The 18,256-nt window shown below is 50.2% G+C and overlaps 1 protein-coding gene across 1 annotated transcript in view; it reads right to left on the minus strand.

Annotated features, from left to right (window-relative positions):
• The window catches only part of Cndp1 (carnosine dipeptidase 1), a 43,228-nt gene that overhangs the window by 3,402 nt on the left and 21,570 nt on the right, over positions 1-18,256 (minus strand). The window contains exons 6-11 of the mRNA XM_070028949.1: positions 18,107-18,195; positions 10,980-11,180; positions 8,448-8,532; positions 4,985-5,145; positions 3,171-3,335; positions 858-999 (exon numbers count right to left, since the gene is read on the minus strand). Of these exons, the coding sequence (XP_069885050.1) occupies positions 858-999; positions 3,171-3,335; positions 4,985-5,145; positions 8,448-8,532; positions 10,980-11,180; positions 18,107-18,195 (843 nt within the window). The remainder of the gene's footprint in view (positions 1-857; positions 1,000-3,170; positions 3,336-4,984; positions 5,146-8,447; positions 8,533-10,979; positions 11,181-18,106; positions 18,196-18,256) is intronic.

Below are 18,256 nucleotides of genomic sequence, written 5' to 3' on the forward strand. Positions count from 1 at the left end.
TTGCATCAGGAAGACTTGAAGGTTTTTTAAATTTTGTTTTGTTTGTTGTTGTTGTTTTGCTGGTCCTGGAGCTTAAACTCTCAGCCTGGGCACTGTCCCTGAGCTTTTCTGCTCAAGGCTTATGCTGTACTACTCAAGCCACAGCTCCACTTCTGGCCTTTTCTGAGTAGTTTTTTTTTTTTTTTTAATTGGAGATAAGAGTGTCATGGACTTTCCTGCCCCAGCAGTCTGGGAACCATGATCCTCAGATTTCAGCCTCCTGAGTAGCTAGAATTACAGGTGTGAGCCACCAGTGCCTACTAGTTTTGAAGTTTTTTTACTCCATCATTGCCCCCAAAACTTTAACCCTAGCTTTGTCACTTATTAGCTATGTGCCTTTCAGCAAATTGGTTTTTTTCCTCTTTATTTTAATTTTTTGCCTGGCCAGGCTTGAACTCAGGGTCTGGGCACTGTCCCTGAGCTTCTTTTGATCAAGGCTAGCACTCTACCACTTGAGCCTCAGTACCACTTTTCAGCTTTTTCTGTTTATGTGGCACTGAGGACTCGAACCCAGGGCTTCATGCATGCTAGGCAAGCACTCTACTGCTAAGCCACATTCCCAGCCCTCAGCAAATTATTATTATTATTTTTATCTCTGTAAGCCTTAACTTCTTCAGTAAAATGGGGAAAACTGGAAGACTACATGAGACAGTGTGTACACAGTATCTGGAACACAGTATGGACTCAATACTGCACCCTAGATAGAGAGGGAGTTGGTATTTGAGTTTTAAGAGTGTCTTCTGATCCACTGTTCCACACACTTGCCCCACCCCCTACTCCCACCCCAATCTCACAAACCAAATATCTGAAAGTCTTACCTGTTCTGATGGCTCTTTTTGCTGCAAGATACTGACTGTCATTAGTCTTTGCAACCCATGGCTGAAGTCCCATTACCAAAGAGACAGCCATCTGATTGGAACTGTTTCTTTTGGAGAACACAGTTTCAAGATGTTGCTTTACCTACAAGTTGACATGGTAGGTAGTAAGAAAAAATTCACGTTTTTCTCTCATCCAGTGAGTGTAGTCTTTCATCAAGAAACCAATTGAGCTAGGGGAGGAACTAAAGCGTTTTCCTTGAAATTATGAGGGCCTAGGTTCAATCTCTAGTTCAGCCAAAAAGCAAAATAGGGAGAGGAAGAGAGAGAAGGAGGGAGGGGAAAGAAAGACAGAGAGAGAAAGAAGAAGGAAAGAAGGAAGGAAGGAAGGAAGGAAGGAAAGAAGGAAAGAAGGAAGGGAAAGAGAGAGAGAGAAAGAAAGAGAGAGAGAGAGAAAGAAAGAAAGAAAGAAAGAAAGAAAGAAAGAAAGAAAGAAAGAAAGAAAGAAAGGACAAACAAGACAAGCAGGTGAAAGTGAGGGAGGAAAGGAGGGAAGGAGGGAAGGAAGAGGAAGGGAAGGAGGGAGGGAGAGAAGAAGGGAGGGGAGAGGGAGGGGGAACAGTTAGGGAGGGGTTCATTGGACTGAGACAATGACTTAGATTATACAGCATCTGCCAAAGCAAGTATGAGGCCCTGAATTCAAACTTCAGAATCCCTATGTTCCTACCTGACAAAAGGGAAAATTAGAGTGATGAATGGTGTGATTTCTCCTTAGATTTAGCTAGAGGTTTCTCCATTGTATGCAAGACCTTCAGAGGCCCTGGGCTTCAGCAATTCCCACCTCTTTTTGGGGGGGGCGGGCTTGAACTCTGGGCCTGGACACTGTCCCTCAGCTCTTCAGCTTAAGGCCAACGCTCTACCACTTGAACCACAATACCACTTCTGGTTTTCTTGTGGTTTATTGGAGATTAGAGTCTCACTGCCTTTCCTGCCTGGGCTGGCTTTGAACTGCAATCCTCAAATCTCAGCCTCCTGAGTAGCTAGAATTACAGGCATGAGCCACTGGTACCTGGCTCTATCCCCGTTCTTTTCTCTTTTTTGCCAGTCCTGTAGTTTGAATTCAGAGCCTGGGCACTGCCCCTGAGTTTCTTTTGCTCAAGGCTAGCACTCTACCACTTGAGCCACAACGCCACTTCCTGCTTTTTCTGTTTATGTGGTGCTGAGGAATCGAACCCAGGGCCTCATGCATGCAAGGTAAACACTCAACCACTGAGCTACATTCCCAGCCCTATGCCTATTCTTGTATCAGAAATGTTGGCTGACTTTGAATTCAGATTCTGCTGTTTAAGTAGTTTGCTGAAAGTTATGAAACATAATTCAAGCATAACTTCTCAGTTGGAGTGTTCTTGGCTTTTGATTTATTGGTACCCCGCTGCCTCTGTTGGAAACATGGGGCATCTGGGTTATTGCTGGAAAGTAGGAGCCTTTCCAAGAAACACTGGGAAGGGGACAGTGCTACGTTCCTCTCTTCCCTTCCCCCAAGTCTTGTGAGAATCTTCTAGGGGAAACCCCAGCCATCCTCAGTGACTTTTTTTCTACTCATTTGTTCAGTGAGTACCAACGTCTGTCTAGGTGTTGGTAATTCAGCTGTGAGACAGAGAAGGTCCTGTCCTGGTGGGTGGTGTGTCTTGAGAAAAGGGGTAATGTATTCAAAGGAAGGAAGGGGGCTGTGGGAAAGAAGGGCTGGGGGACAAAGCACTTCTTTTTAGAATATAATTAGTGATAACAAGGAAGGAGGATAATGCAATTGAGAGTGGCAGAGGCTGTGTGTGTTCAGCTCATTTATTCCACAGCCTATTTTCTGTTAAACTAACTTGCGACAAATCGATGATGGGTTGATAATTTAAACAGACAACTCCTTCCAGATAACATTTTCATTAAAATGGCTGCTTTCAAAGTGTTGATTTCAGACATCATATTAAAGAGAAAAAAAAAACAACTAATGATTGGGCTTGAGATGTTTCTGACTGCATCCAGGGGCAGGCAGTTAGCTACTCCATCTAAACGGAAATCTAATTTTGCCGTTATAACTACCATCTAATTTTTAAAAAATTTCCCATCACTGAACTTCCAAGTGGATATTTATCAGATCGCTACAATTGCACAGAATTGTGGGAAGAAGTTCTCACTGAACAGATTGGCCTGGGTCTCTGACACGGCACCCTTCGTGTTGGAAAAGATGATGCTTTGTTAGCGACACCAAATTGCTCCCTGCTGGGTGCAGGGCTCAGAAGCGGTTGTGGACACGCTTGTTACCTGCTTCTCCAACACAGACACGTTCATGTGAGGGACAAGACGGATGGAAAATTTCCCTGTAACACAGCCAGGGATGACAGTTTTCGCTCCAGGCTCATCAAAGGCTCCCTCAATCCCGTGAATAGAGAGAGATGGGTACCTCCACAGGTGCATTAGGATTTCCTCCTAAAGTAGAATAAAAATCATCCACAAAACATCTGATTGAAACTCACGTGAAGCTGGCACTGCCACACACACACACACCACACACACACACACACACACACACACACACACACAGTCCTAGAACAACCTCATGTGAATTACACAGCTTGTATCACCAATGCTGGCCTATCTGAGACCTCCTAGTGACAGATGAACCAGTTCCTCACTAAGGAAACCAGGTGAGTGTCCCCCTCCCCCAGGCCCTGGCCTTCCTCTTCCCCCCTCTTCCGCCTGCCCACACTGCCTCCCAGCACCTCTGTCTCCTGGGCTCTGGAGTTTGTGGTTAATAGATAGGCAAAGGGGAGTCAGATACTGAGTTCAACTATAAATTTCTTTCCACGATTATTGCAATGATAACTTGTGTACCAAATTGTATTGTTCAGAAAACCTCAAAGGACTCTTTAGGCCTTTGGACCAGTTTTCTTTCTACTTGTGGCTTCACAGACTTAATTTGAGAGAATGAATACATCACATCAACAAGAAACACTGCCACTTCTTTTCAGCATGATTTTGCCCTCTCTGGGCGTTTCCTTAGGAATCAGCCAGAGCTGCCGAATACCTAAGCAGGCAAGCATTTTGGTTTGTTATTTGTCGGTTGTGGGGCCTGAACTCTGGGCCTGGGTGCTGTCCCTCAGCTCTTCAGCTCAAGGCTAGCGCTCTACCACTTGAGCCACAGCGCCACTTCTGATTTTCTGGTGGTTTATTGGAGATAAGAGTCTCACAGACTTTCCTGCCCAGGCTGGCTTTGAACTGTGACCCTCAGGTCTCAGCCTCCTCAGTAGCAGGATGACAGGCATGAGCCACCAGCACCAGGCTAAGCTTTTTGTTTTTAATGAAAAGAGGTCTAAATTTGCAATGGGATCTGGATCTCTATAGTAAAGGAGGAAATGCATTCACTTGCAGATTATCCCAGAAACTAATTCTGCCCAAGAAGGTGAACAATTTGGGGTCTTAGGTCTGAAACAGTCTCAGACTCTTTTGAATCTTGGAACTGTTGGGAAGTCTAGCTCTCTGGCTAAAGGCTGGGGTGGGCTTTAAGTTAATGAACTGCTTTAGGCAGGGCACCAGTGGTTCCCATTTGTAATTCTAGCCACCTGGGAGGCTGAGATCAGGGTGATCACACCTGAGGCCACCCTGGCATACATGTAAGACCCCTTCTCAACCAAAAGCTGGGCATGGTAGCACACACCTATCATCCCAGTTATAAGCAGGAAACCTAAAACAGGTGGATCACAGGAAGCAAGACCCTACGTCAAAAATAATCAGTGTGCAAACAAGGACTGAAGGTGTAGCTCAGAAATAAAGCACCTACCTAGCAAGCACAAGGCCCTGAGTTCAAATACAATACTTTCAAAAATAAACAAGTAGCTGCATTGCGAAGGCATGCCTAAGAAGTGAGTCGTTGGTCATGTTCAGTAAGTACTGAAGACAGTGCCTCCTAGACCCCACAAGAAGAGCTGGCTGATTGAGACCAAGTGGCCTAGGAATTTACACCTGCTTCAGGTTCTCAGAGCACAGATTAGCACCATCTGCTACTAATTAAATGCTGGGAAAACAAGACTTATTATCATAGTTCCCTTTTCACATTATTCATCATCAAGTGGCCATACCTTGGTATCAAACAGAAATTTCTCAACCTGGCTACTATTCCTGTATTCTTCTAGGTCCAGATCAATACTTTTATACTTCTGTATTTCCTCTGCTGTAATCGGAGCAACTTGGTCGTAGATTCCAGGGATCAAGATATGACCTGACGAATCCACCAGGCTACCTGCAAAATGCACAAGAAAACAAGGCCAGGTAGACGTGGCAAGGGAGCTAACGCTAGCATCCTGGGGTCAAGCCAAGCAATGGCTGCCCTGCATCTCAGCAGGCCTGGTGATGGTCTCTGGTCTCCATGACTAGACCCCTTGATAGTAACTCCACCTAAAAGGTGATAGACAGAAGGAGGAGCTGGGTACTAGGTGGGCCCAGGCAAGGTTGGGTTATAATGGTCACCTGGCCTGGTAGAGGAGCTGACTGAAACACATGGGTCTACCACAGGTCGAGGGAACTTAACTCCCCTGCTCACATTCTCAACCGGGCCTCCTGTGTCACAAACAAGGCTCCCATCGCACCATCTATTGTATCCTGGGTTAAAAAGTAAAGGTGAGGGGCTGGGAAGGTGGCTCAGTGGTAGAGCGCTTGCCTTGCATGCCTGAGGCCCTGGGTTCGATTCCTCAGCACCACATAAGCAAAAAGAAAAAAGCCGGAAGTGGCGCTATGGCTCAAGTGGTAGAGCGCTAGCCTTGAGCTGAAGAGCTGAGGGACAGCACCCAGGCCCAGAGTTCAGGCCCATGACTGGATCCAAAAAAAAAAAAAAGTAAAGGTGACAGGGTGGGGAGGGTGGGCATGATGGAAGCACTTCATATGCCATGTGTGGAAATATTAAAACTGTTTTTAAAGGGTGGAGAGGAATAAGAAAGGGAAATAGAGGAGATAAATTTGATCAAAATACAATGTATACATGTATGGAAATATCACAATTAAACCCTGATGAATAATTTTTTTAAAGTAGCTGAACACTGGTGGCTCACACCTGTATTCCTAGCACTTAGGAAGCTGAGATCTGAGGATCACTGTTCAAAACTAGGCAGGCAAGAAGATCTGTGAGACTCTTATCTCCAACTAACCACCAAAAAAGCTAGAAGGGGAGCTATGGCTCAAGTGGTAGACTGCTAGCCTTGAGTGAAAAATCTCAGACAGCACCCAGGCCCTGAGTTCATGCCCCAGGAGTGTACACACATACACATGTACACACACGTACACACAGTACACACACACACACACACAAAGTAATCTGCGTTCATTATAAAAAAATTTAAGTACATGTGTATATGTAAATATACATTTACAGTGTACATACACATATCTATTATCATATATGACACTGAAGTTTCTCATTTTTTCTCATTCTCTTATCCTACACACATTTCCCATAATAATATAATATTCATTTTTCCCTCAGTAGCGTAAAGTCCTTGAGATCTAGTCTATCATGACCACAAAATGCCTTCTAGTAAGTCAAGCATATGCGTTAATCTGATCTTTATGAAAGAGTTTCATGGTCAATGAAATGGTGGAAATCATCAACAAATATTGAGAGAGGAAGCTGGCAGCACTGAGACTTAGCAAACACTGCTGAGTAGCTCCAGAAAATGCTCACCAAAGATAGATTGCAACCCTGGATGTAGATTGATATAAATGACAAAATATCTGCAGGGCAGCTAATCTTTAATCCATCTCGGACTTTCATTCAAGGAAAGATACTTCACAAATAGCTGCCCCACAGTCTTATCATGATTAGAATTTGACAGCATCAGACGAGGAACTCTATTGTGAGGCACATTCGCTCTCTAGGCTGGGTGTGGTGGTGAGTACTTCTAAACCCTAGTACTCAGAGGCTGAGGCAGGAGGATGGTGAGTTCAAGTCCAGTCTGGCTATCTAGTGAGCCTCTGTCTCAGAAAAGCAAAACCAAACAAAAGAGCTTCAGGCCAGTGTCAAGAACCTCAGCGCACACTGGGGATCCAGACACATCCCTGCTCTGCCAGCCACTGGGCCACAGACCCCACCTCCCCTCAAAGAGGGGCTCTCTGACCACAAACTAATGAGTGTGGCCTCATGTGAGCTGATTAGCAGGTTGCTTGGCTCTGTGTAGATACAGCTGAAGCTAGGAAATGTCCTAGAAAATTCCACAGAGACGATGGCAACGGAACATGAAATGGACTTGCCATTAATTCGAAGATGATCATAGGAAACAAGGCTTGAGGCCTGACAGGGTTAGGGCTGTGGAATGTGAAGACATCACCACTCACGGGGGCCTTTGGACCCTCTCTTAGTCCCAGAGCACTTTCTGCAGATTCCTGCTCCTAGGACCACATTATGGACAGCATTAAAATCCATCATACTTCGAGTCCTGAGTTACAGAATTCCCCTCATTAGCCCAATGAATTGTATAGTAATTCAGTGATTTAAACCCATTACCTAGATTAAAGTTTAAAAATAAGTTGGTTGGGGCTGGGAATGTGGCTTAGTGGTAGACAGCTTGCCTAGCATACATGAGCCCTAGTTTTGATTCCTCAGTACCACATAAACAGAGAAAGCTGGAAGTGGTACTGTATCTCAAGTGGTAGAGTGGTAGCCTTGAGCAAAAGAAGCTTGGGACAGTGCCCAGGCCCTGAGTTCAAGCCTCAGGACTGGTAATAATAATAATGAAGAGAAAGGAGGAGGAGGAGGAAGAGGAGGAGGAGGAGGAGGAGGAGGAGGAGGAGGAGGAGGAGGAGGAGGAGGAGGAGGAGGAGGAGGAGGAAGAGAGGAGGAGGAGGAGGAGGAGGAAGAGGAGGAGGAGGAGGAGAAGGAGGAGGAGGAGGAGAAGGAGGAGGAGGACGAGGAGGAGGAGGAGGAGGAGGAGGAGGAGGAGAAGAGAGGAGGAGGAGGAGGAGGAGGAGGAGGAGGAGGAGGAGGAGGAGGAGCAGCTGCTGAAGGGTTGGGACTAGCTAGCATCAATGTGCTGTCTACCTTCTCATTTACTCCAAAAACAAAACAGCATCAGCAGTGAGATAATCCCCAAACCTTCCCTGAGCATCATCGGTAAACTTCTGCCCACAGTCTCTCTCCCCTGCAAGGATGAGTGGGAAAGCACACACACAGGCTCTGCTCCTAATCCAGACAGAGAGGTGCAGGTCAGGAGCAGGAGAAGAGCCTTACAGATGCACAGCCATGTGGGAGCACCGAGGAGCACCGAGGAGCCAGCAGGAGCGCCCCAGACCTCAGGGCCGTGCCGCCGGGGCATAGATGACACAAATGTAGACCAACTGTGTATTTAACAGATGGACGTACAGACACACCAAACATAAAAAGGGGGAGGGGGGCAGAGGGGAAGAGGAGAACACGGTCAACCTGTCTCAAGGGCACTGTGTGCGTGCATGGGACAATCTCATCTCACCCCTCTCCCTATTGATACATGCTCATTCAAAAGTAAAACGAAAACAAAGAAAAATGGTGGGGGGGTGAGGAAACAGAACAGTTATTACCAAGAAGAGCCACCAGATCGGCCATTGGTTCATGAAGGATCCCACCGAAAGTTCCGGAGTGAAAATCCTGATCTCTGCATTTCACCTGTGGGGTAGGTAAGAGAAGGGTTGAGCTTCCCCGGGGACTCTGGCACCCACAGCCCTTCCCACGGTGGAAGGTGACCCCGAGTGGTGGCCGCCCCGGGACGCAGGCAACAGCCTCCCCTGACCTTGCGTCTCCTGTGCCTCAGCCTTGGAGGTTGTGTATCCGTTATTTCACTCCCCATCTTCCCTGAACCCCAGTGTCCCATTCGCCCAGTTCTACCCATGAACACAGGCCCTCGCTGGGCCAAATTATTGGTGCCCATCTAGCTGTCTTGCTCTTGGCTTCATCCATCTTGAAGATCACCACCCTAGAAAATGTCTCCTTCCCTGGGTCCTGAGGGAATAATGTTGGTTTCTTCCTGCCGCTGCCGCAGCTTCATCTTTGACTGATTCTTCTTCTGCAGGGAGCTTGGCACACTCGCATGGCATGGTTTTCTACCTCTGTAGGTCTGACATTGTGTCAACCCACATCGACGAGCTGTGTGCCTACAGTGCCTCGAGATCACGTGACGCGCACACTTGGCTTCCAGGCTGCTGCTGGTGCCAGGGTGGTGGTGTTCCAATCCTAGGATTTGAACTCAGGGCCCAGGGGCTTCCAGTCTCTGGATTCCAACAGATCTAGAACCCAATTCAATGTCTTCCCCTCCAGCTACTTCCTTCCAGCTTGGTCTCTCCTGTGTGCAGCGGCTCTAAGCCATCACTAGTTTCTGAGCTGGGATTTGGGGAAATGTCTCTGGTTCTTTCACCCCCATCACTCCTACAAAGCTGGTCTTCGCCTGCTCCCCTCTACCTTTGTTATTCACAGGGCTTGAACTCTGGGCTTCGGTGCTATCCCTGAGTGCTTCAGCTCAAGGTGAGCACTCTACCACTTGAACCACAGCACCACTTCCTTCCCCTCTACCTGTAGTGGAAGATGACTCTTCCACTTAGTCCCGTAAGCTTGAGAAATTCACACTTTATTAGGCATTAGGTCTGAAGTACATTAGAGCTGATAGTCTTGCTTCTGAAATCTTAGGCTACTTGTCCTGCCTTTGACCATGATTTCTCTTTTCTTCCTCTTCCTCCTCTTCCTCCTCCTCCTTTTGTGTGTGTGCGTGCGCACACGCACACGCATGCTTGAATTTGGGGCCTGGGCACTGTCCCTGAGCTTTATGCTCAAAGGTAGTGCTCTACCAGCTGAGCCTCAGCTCCACTTCTGGCTTTCGGTGGTTAATTGGAGATAAGAGTCACATGGACTTTCTGCCCAGCCTGGCTTTGAATGGTGATGCTCAGATTTCAGTGTCCTCAGTAGCTAGGATTCCCAGCGCGAGCACCTTGTCCACTAATCTACCACTCCCACTCGATCTACCTGACACCCAACAGAAGAGGCGCATTCATCCCCTCAGCTCGGAATCGCAGTGCGGTCTCCTCTATCCTCCTCCCTCTGTTCTCATAAATACTCTCGCCCCCATCCCCCAATCTGGTCTTTGTGGATGGACCCTTCTTCCTGCTGCCTCCTGAAGGCTCTCTGAGATTCTATGCCTCTCCCAGACTTTACGCCATCTGTCCCTCTCACCACCGAGTTGAGATTTCTACCCGTGGCTGCTTCCTGTCTTCTCCCTCCCGCTCCTTAGGTATCTGTCTAGGGCAGTGGATTGGGTGGGGGGCAGGGATGGGGGGCAGGGTGTGGGGGGCAGGGTGCAGGGTGCAGGGATGGGGGAGATACTGTCTTTTTCTGTCCTGGGATTCACCTTGCCATGTCTGGCAAAGTGTTTTTTCAAACACTAAAAATGTGTGATGTTTCCATCTGGTCCATAAAAATTGAGTTTCACAACTGCCTGGGTGTGAAGAGGTCAGCATGGACTAATAAGCCTCCATTTCATTAGGTGACCCTCCAGCCTAAACTCTCTAATTATTTACACCACTCCATCTCCCAACTTTCTGATTCTACTTGTATGCACTTGTATCACAGGTTGTCTGTCTGAATAGAAAAGAGAAGGAAACTCTGCGTCAAACCCAAACTAAATGTCACAGGTAGTCACAGCAACTCCCTAGGGAAGAGGGAAGGTATGGTACAAGATTTTGAGGTGGAGAACTAAAGCCAGAGATTAGAAGCCTGCTCGGGCCAGGGCCATACCCTTTCTCCCAGACGCTGACCCTGGGCCTGGGACCCCCAGGCACGGGCTGACCCGGTGTCCTCCTCTGGGGAGGAAATTCCTGCCTCTAGATTGCATAACCATCCTTCCTAGACCTTTCGTGTTTGTGCCACAAAGCTCCAGGAATCCTCTCTCCAGACAATAAGCACACAAAGCGCACGCGCTCCAAGTTCATAAGGCTGCCTGGATTACACCCAGATGCCAACACCTCGGCCGCCCAGACTCTCAGGTGAGCTCTTCGGGGCTTCCTACCCAAGACCCCAGAATGGACTCCTCCCTCCTCTCTCCGTCCTTAGCCCCCATCACCCCGTACCTCCACGGTGAAGTAGCTGTTCCCTCGGGTACCATAGGTGAGCGCCGGCCTCCTGCGGCTGATCCACAGATTATCTGAGATCACGATGTAGTCCACACTGGAGAAGAAGCGGTCCTTCTCCTTCCTCACCAGCTCCTCCAGCCCCACAGAGCCCGCCTCCTCCATCCCTTCCAGGATGAACTTGACATTCACCGGGAGATCCTGGAATCGCGACAGAGCACAAAGACTGCCTAAAGTGCAAGCACCACGCTCTGTGGTGCAACACGAGACCATTCTCTCCACTCAGTGTATGGGCCGTTAACGCTCCCACGGCTCTGTTTCTAGCAGTGGAGTTTTCACTGAGCCTGGAAGAGAATTCAAGGTGAGGCCTGGTGAATGGGTGGCTTGGTCCACCCATGAACGCTGCGCCCAGCACCACCCAGCTTCCTTCACTCGAGGCATTTTCTTCCTCTTCCTCCTCCTCCTCCTCCTCCTCCTCCTCCTCCTCCTCCTCCTCCTCCTTTTCCTCCTCCTCCTCCTCCTCCTCCTCCTCCTACTTTTCCTCCTCCTCCTCTTCCTCCTCCTCCTCCTCCTCCTTTTCCTCCTCCTCTTCCTTTTCCTCCTCCTCTTCCCCCTCTTCCTTCTCCCCCTCCTCCTCTTCCTCCTCCTCCTCCTTTTCCTCCTCCTCTTCCCCCTCTTCCTTGTCCCCCTCCTCCTCTTCCTCCTCCTCCTCCTCCTCCTCCTCCTCTTCCTCCTCCTTTTCCTCCTCCTCTTCCTTTTCCTCCTCCTCTTCCCCCTCTTCCTTCTCCCCCTCCTCCTCTTCCTCCTCCTCCTTTTTTTCCTCCTCCTCCTCCTTTTCCTCCTCCTCTTCCCCCTCTTCCTTCTCCCCCTCCTCCTCTTCCTCCTCCTCTTCCTCCTCTTCCTCTTCTTGCTGCACCTCCCCAAAAATGACTTTTCTGAGAACTACAAAATTGCTGTTCTGCCCTCAGAATTCTTTGTATGATAAACAAGAACTCTTCCCTTTGAATGATTGTTCAGCTTTATGGATCATGTTTATTTCCAGTGTCTTTTATTTTTCAGCTATGAGCTCAGTCTGCCTTTTAATTTATTCAAAGCCTTTGATCTGGCAGCAAAATGGAACTGGCAATTTTATCCTGCTAATAAGAGTCACAGAAAGAGACCCCTTAAAATGTTTACAACATACCATTTTTCCCATTTGGTTTTTGAACTTAGTTTATAACTTCCTATCTTTAAGAGCCACATTAAGAAGAGAGAGCAAGGTCTTTTACTAAGCACAAAACACATGGAGGAGAAGGTACTGTGTAGATAACAGATGTAGCACAACCAGGGCCAGGGCCATAGGTCCTGCTGAAGGACAAACGATGAGCGGAGGATCATGCACTGGAAAATAAGCCAGTTGGACCTTCCATTTGGATAAGGGCATGGGGTAATGGTTTGTTCAATGTACCCATTGCACTGTGTGCCACTTAGGAAGTAGAGCTGAGGTATGGAAAGTTCCTTATTAATATTTAATGAGTATACAACCCTGAGAGGCAGTCAGAGATGGTAAGCACTTTCTGGCAAACCACGTTTAATAAAACATAAACCAAGGCTAGAGCTAGGAAGCGTTGAAGAAGAAGCCGCTCACCCACCTGCTCTCCAGCCTGCTCCTCAGTGCCCCAGGGATGCGGGGCAAGCATGATCACCGCTGGCGGCTCATTCCTCCATCATTCAAATGACTGTTAATAACAGCTCTGTTCTCAGTACAATGAGCCAGTGAGGAATCTGTGCTTAAGAACTCGATAGGCAAGAAGGAAGCGAGGAAAGAGGGAAACCTCGTGTGGTCTGGTGCCACTGGCAGACCTTTGCAGAATCTCTCTCTCTCTCTCTCTCTCTCTCTCTCTCTCTCTCTCTCTCTCTCTCTCTCTCTCTCTCCCTTCCTTCTCTCCCTCCTCTTTCCTTCCTTCCTTCCTTCCTTCCTCCCTCCATTTCTCCTGCCTTCTTTTGTTCTTTTCTTTCCTCTCTTCCTCTTTTTCTTTTCTTTTTTTTTTTTTTTTTTTGGTCCGGTTGTGGGGCCTGAACTCTGGGCCTGAGCACTGTCCCTCAGCTGTTCAGCTCAAGGCCAGTGCTCTACCACTTGAGCCACAGCGCCACTTCCGGCTTTTTTCTTTTTGCTTATGTGGTGCTGAGGAATCGAACCCAGGGCCTCAGGCATGCAAGGCAAGCGCTCTACCACTGAGCCAACTTCCCAGCCCTCTTCCTCTTTTTCTCTCCTTCCTTCTCTCTTCCTCTTCCTCTCCCTTCCTTCCTTCTTTCTCTTTTAAACAGGATCTCACTATATAGCGCAAGCTGGCCTAGAACTCAGGACTCTCCTGCCCATTTCCCAAATGCTAGGATTTACAGATGTGCATCACCATACCAGGTTTGCAGAGTTCTCTTCATTTCACCTTCCTAACCAGCTTGTGAGGTAGAAATTCTCATTTACAGAGAAGGAAAATGTGACCCAGGAAGATTGAGATGTGTCCAAGGGCAGTCAGTATTGCTTGTTTTTGTTATTTTATCATATAGCTTATAGAGTGCTTGAAAGTGTACATGAAGCCCTGGGTTTGATTCCTCAGTAGCACATAAACAGAAAGAGCTGGAAGGGGTGCTGTGGCTCAAGTGGTAGAGTGCTAGCCTTGAGCAAAAGAAGCTCAGGGACAGTGCCCAGGCCTGAGGTCAAGCCCTATTACTGGCAAAAATAAATAAATAATAAATAAATAAATAAATAAATGGCAAAGCTGATTCTGGCCTCATATTGTTTATGCAGATAGGAAGGAAGGAAGGAAGGAGCGAGGAAAGGGAGGAAGGAAGGGAGGGAGGGAGGGAGGGATTGGAAGAAGGAGAGACTAACAGGCCACACTCAAGTTCAGTACTTCTGTAGTTAATGAAGAGCTTGTGGATAAGAAAGTAGCTTTGTGCTGATCAGCAGGACCCAGCCAGAAACCTGTCCAGATTGATCGGGCTTGACTTTTTCCCATGAGATAAAGAAGTCGATAAATGTCAGCTAATGTCTCAGGAGAAACAGCTCCTGGGAAAGAAGCCCCTGATTCTGATGAAGGAGTCGAGTCTGTTTATAAACAACATTTGGAGGCAGCACCTTTGGAGATCTAAGCCAGAGGCCTTCCTCTGGGTGCGCGGTGGCCGTGTCCGTCCTGTGAGAATTGGGCTTCTCTGGGGTTCTCAGGGGCTCAGCAGCTTCGGTAGACAGGATTATGTAAGTATGAGCCACCAGCACCCACCAAGGCTGTACAGGTTTAAAGTTCAGCTTCACAAAATCCTACGCCCCTCAACAGCTAAGACATCGCGGGGTCAAGTTTGGAACCAGCTGTTCAATTCCTGCAGGTCGCCCCACTCAGAAAGGCAGCTCTGAGTGCATCCCCTCATCTCCTGTCCCCTCCCATCCCCTGTCCCCTCCATCCCCAGTCCCCTCATCTCCTGTCCCCCCGTCTCCTGTCCCCTCCATCCCCTGTCCCCTCCGTCTCCTGTCCCCTCATCTCCTGTCCCCTCATCTCCTGTCCCCTCCGTCTCCTGTCCCCTCCGTCTCCTGTCCCCTCCATCTCCTGTCCCCCCCGTCTCCTGTTCCCCCTGTCTCCTGTCCCCCCGTCTCCTGTCCCCTCCGTCTCCTGTCCCTCCGTCTCCTGTCCCTCCGTCTCCTGTCCCCCCGTCTCCTGTCCCCCCGTCTCCTGTCCCCCCGTCTCCTGTCCCCTCCGTCTCCTGTCCCCTCCGTCTCCTGTCCCCCCGTCTCCTGTCCCCTCCGTCTCCTGTCCCCTCCGTCTCCTGTCCCCTCCGTCTCCTGTCCCTCCGTCTCCTGTCCCCTCCGTCTCCTGTCCCTCCGTCTCCTGTCCCCTCCATCTCCTGTCCCCTCCGTCTCCTGTCCCCCCGTCTCCTGTTCCCCCCGTCTCCTGTCCCCCCGTCTCCTGTCCCCTCCGTCTCCTGTCCCCTCCGTCTCAGGTCCCCCCGTCTCCTGTCCCCCCCGTCTCCTGTCCCTCTGTCTCCTGTCCCCTCGTCTCAGGTCCCCCCGTCTCCTGTCCCTCCGTCTCCTGTCCCTCCGTCTCCTGTCCCCCCGTCTCCTGTCCCCCCGTCTCCTGTCCCCCCGTCTCCTGTCCCCTCCATCTCCTGTCCCCTCCGTCTCCTGTCCCCTCGTCTCCTGTCCCCTGTCCCCTCCGTCTCCTGTCCCTCCGTCTCCTGTCCCTCCGTCTCCTGTCCCCCCGTCTCCTGTCCCCTCGTCTCCTGTCCCTCCGTCTCCTGTCCCCTCCGTCTCCTATCCCTCCGTCTCCTGTCCCCCCGTCTCCTGTCCCCTCGTCTCCTGTCCCTCCGTCTCCTGTCCCCTCCGTCTCCTGTCCCCTCCGTCTCCTGTCCCTCTGTCTCCTGTCCCCCTGTCTCCTGTCCCCTCCGTCTCCTGTCCCCTCCGTCTCCTGTCCCCTCCGTCTCCTGTCCCTCTGTCTCCTGTCCCCTCCGTCTCCTGTCCCCTTCGTCTCCTGTCCCCTCCGTCTCCTGTCCCCTCGTCTCCTGTCCCCCTTGTCTCCTGTCCCCTCCGTCTCCTGTCCCCTCTGTCTCCTGTCCCCTCCGTCTCCTGTCCCCCCGTCTCCTGTCCCCTCTGTCTCCTGTCCCCCCGTCTCCTGTCCCTCCGTCTCCTGTCCCCTGTCCCCTCTGTCTCCTGTCCCCTCTGTCTCCTGTCCCTCCGTCTCCTGTCCCCCCGTCTCCTGTCCCCTCCGTCTCCTGTCCCTCCGTCTCCTGTCCCCTCCGTCTCCTGTCCCCTCCGTCTCCTGTCCCCTCCGTCTCCCCAGTGAAGCTGCCACAGCTGCTCCTGCACACCTGTGAACCAGGTCAAGGCCAAGCTTGCTGCTTCCAGATTCCTGTTGCACCCTGGACCAGTCATGGACCCGCAAAATGGGTGTGAGTAGATGAGAAACTGAGGCATGGTGCCCTGTGGAACTTTCTGGATGCCCAGGCCACTTCAATAGGTGCCAGAGGCAGCGACCTGTGAGTCCTGTCATGTAGGCCTGGTGCTCCACTGAGGAGTCTTCTCTCCCACAGAGCATTGGATGTGGGGTAGTGACTGCCCTCCAACCTTCTGTCTGAACACTGCCTCCTTCCCCACAAGTTTCCCTGAGCACAGGGCTGGGGTGGGGTGAGTGGAGCTCACAGCCAGTGCTTAGATAGGGGCGGGGGGGGGGAGGGGGGAGTGGAGCTCACAGCCAGTGCTTAGATAGGGGCGGGGGGGGGGGGGGCGGGGGGGAGCTCACAGCCAGTGCCTTAGATAGGGGCGGGGGGAGGGGGGAGGGGGGAGTGGAGCTCACAGCCAGTGCCTTAGATAGGGGCGGGGGGGGGGGGGGGGCAAGGCCTGGCAGTGAAGGGCCAGGTTCTCCACCTGCCACTCAAGTCCAATGGACTGGTCATCTCCGTGGGACACAGGAGTGGGAAGTAAAACGCAGACTCCAAACCTGACCACCCAAACCAGTGCACTCCTTCCACAGAGCAAATCCAAGGCACAGAAGCTAAGCCCTAACCCACAGCCACACAGCTGGACCGAAGCTTCTGTGAGTGTCTAAGCACCTTGCTAAGTACCAGAGACGACTGGTCAGAGATGGAGGCCAAAGTAACCCCATGAGAACACAGCACAGGGGCTGGCCCTACAAAAATGTCCTCAACAGCCAGAACGCGTGGCTGACCCCAAAGCTGCCCCCTTCCTTCCTCCACAACCCACATGCGACCCCCTAAGCAAAATGACCGGGAGTCAGGAGCTGGTGGCTCACGCCTGTAACCTAGCTACTCCAGAGGTTGAGATCTGAGGATCACGATTCAAAGCCAGTCCAAACAGGAAAGTCCATGAGACTGGAATCTCCAAAAAACTGGAAAATTGGAAGTGGAGCTGTGGCTCAAAGTGGTAGAGCGCTATCCCTGAGCAAAAAATAAATAAATAAATAAAAATCAGGGACAGAGCCAAGCCCCTGAATTCAGGCCCCAACACACACACACACACACACACACACACACACACACACACACACACGAAAAAGAGAAAAGGAAGGAAGGATGGGAGGGAGGGAGGGAAGTAGGAGAAAAGAAGGAAGGAAGAAAGGAAGGAAGGAAGGAAGGAAGGAAGGAAGGAAGGAAGGAAGGAAGGAAGGAAGGAAGGACAAACTACTAGATCTACAGGAAGGAGCCTCAATGCCCGAGACCCAAGGTAAGGTAGCAGAAACATGACCCTAAATTAACTGCAAAGTAGTCAGTACCTTCTTTTAAACATGTGTACGAGTTTGTTAATGAGTGCATGCTTACTTCTAACAAGGAAGGAAATGGAAGGGGCCATGCAAGGCTCCGGTAGCAGAGGGTAACCAGCACTGGATCCACACAGTTTTTGTTGTGTTACAGTTGGGTTGGTTGGTCGCTGTTTTGTTTCAGGATTTGAACTCAGAACCTTGCCCTAGAGCCAGTGCAGCTGCATACAGCTCTTTGTGCTTCTGTTTGTTTTTCAAGTGGTGCCTGGAACGGGAGGTTTAGGGCCACACAGCAGGCTCCAGGCCGTGGGGTTTGGAGGCACGCTGGGTTTACAGGTGGGAACTACCTTACTCCATTTGTGTTTTGACGGATGAGTTTTACTCATTTTTTTTTTTTCTACCCAGGCTTGCTCAAGTCCCGAACCTAGACTTCTAATTACCGTGCTAATCCCCGTGACCTGCTCTCCCTCCCCCTCCCCACCCCAGTCCAGGCACTGACCCTGAGCTTCTTTTGCTCAAGACTAGCACTCTACTACTTAAGCCACAGCACCACTTCCAGCTTCTTCGTGTATGTGGTACTGAGGAATCGAACCCAGGGCTTGGTGCTTGCTAGGCTAGCACACTTCCACCAAGCCACATTCCCAGCCCCTTGTGACCTGTTTTTGATAGTCATCGCCACTAGTTGGGGCCACACGAAATAGATTTCTCCATCTTCCCAACCTTATTTCTCCCATGTATAAAATGCATGTGACAGAATTTCTGCATCTTCCAAAGACAATTGGGAAACTGGGGAACACGGTGTAGCTTACTAGCCCCCCCCCAATAGCATACACAGATTGATTAATCACCACACTCCCTCTCGCCCTCTCACGGCTGGCCACCTACTTGATTCAGGGCTCTGAAGGCGCTCACGGCATTGATCCAAGCTAAGACGGGGCCTTTGTTGTCTGTCGTTCCTCGTCCATACAGTTTGCCTGCAAAGCAACGGGAGAAGAAATTTTCCCAACAGCACAAAGACCTCTGCCAAGATGAGTG

The sequence above is a fragment of the Dipodomys merriami genome, unplaced genomic scaffold (genome assembly GCF_024711535.1).
Source record: "Dipodomys merriami isolate MVZ:Mamm:240054 unplaced genomic scaffold, mDipMer1.0.p SCAF_2, whole genome shotgun sequence".
Taxonomy (NCBI): domain Eukaryota; kingdom Metazoa; phylum Chordata; class Mammalia; order Rodentia; family Heteromyidae; genus Dipodomys; species Dipodomys merriami.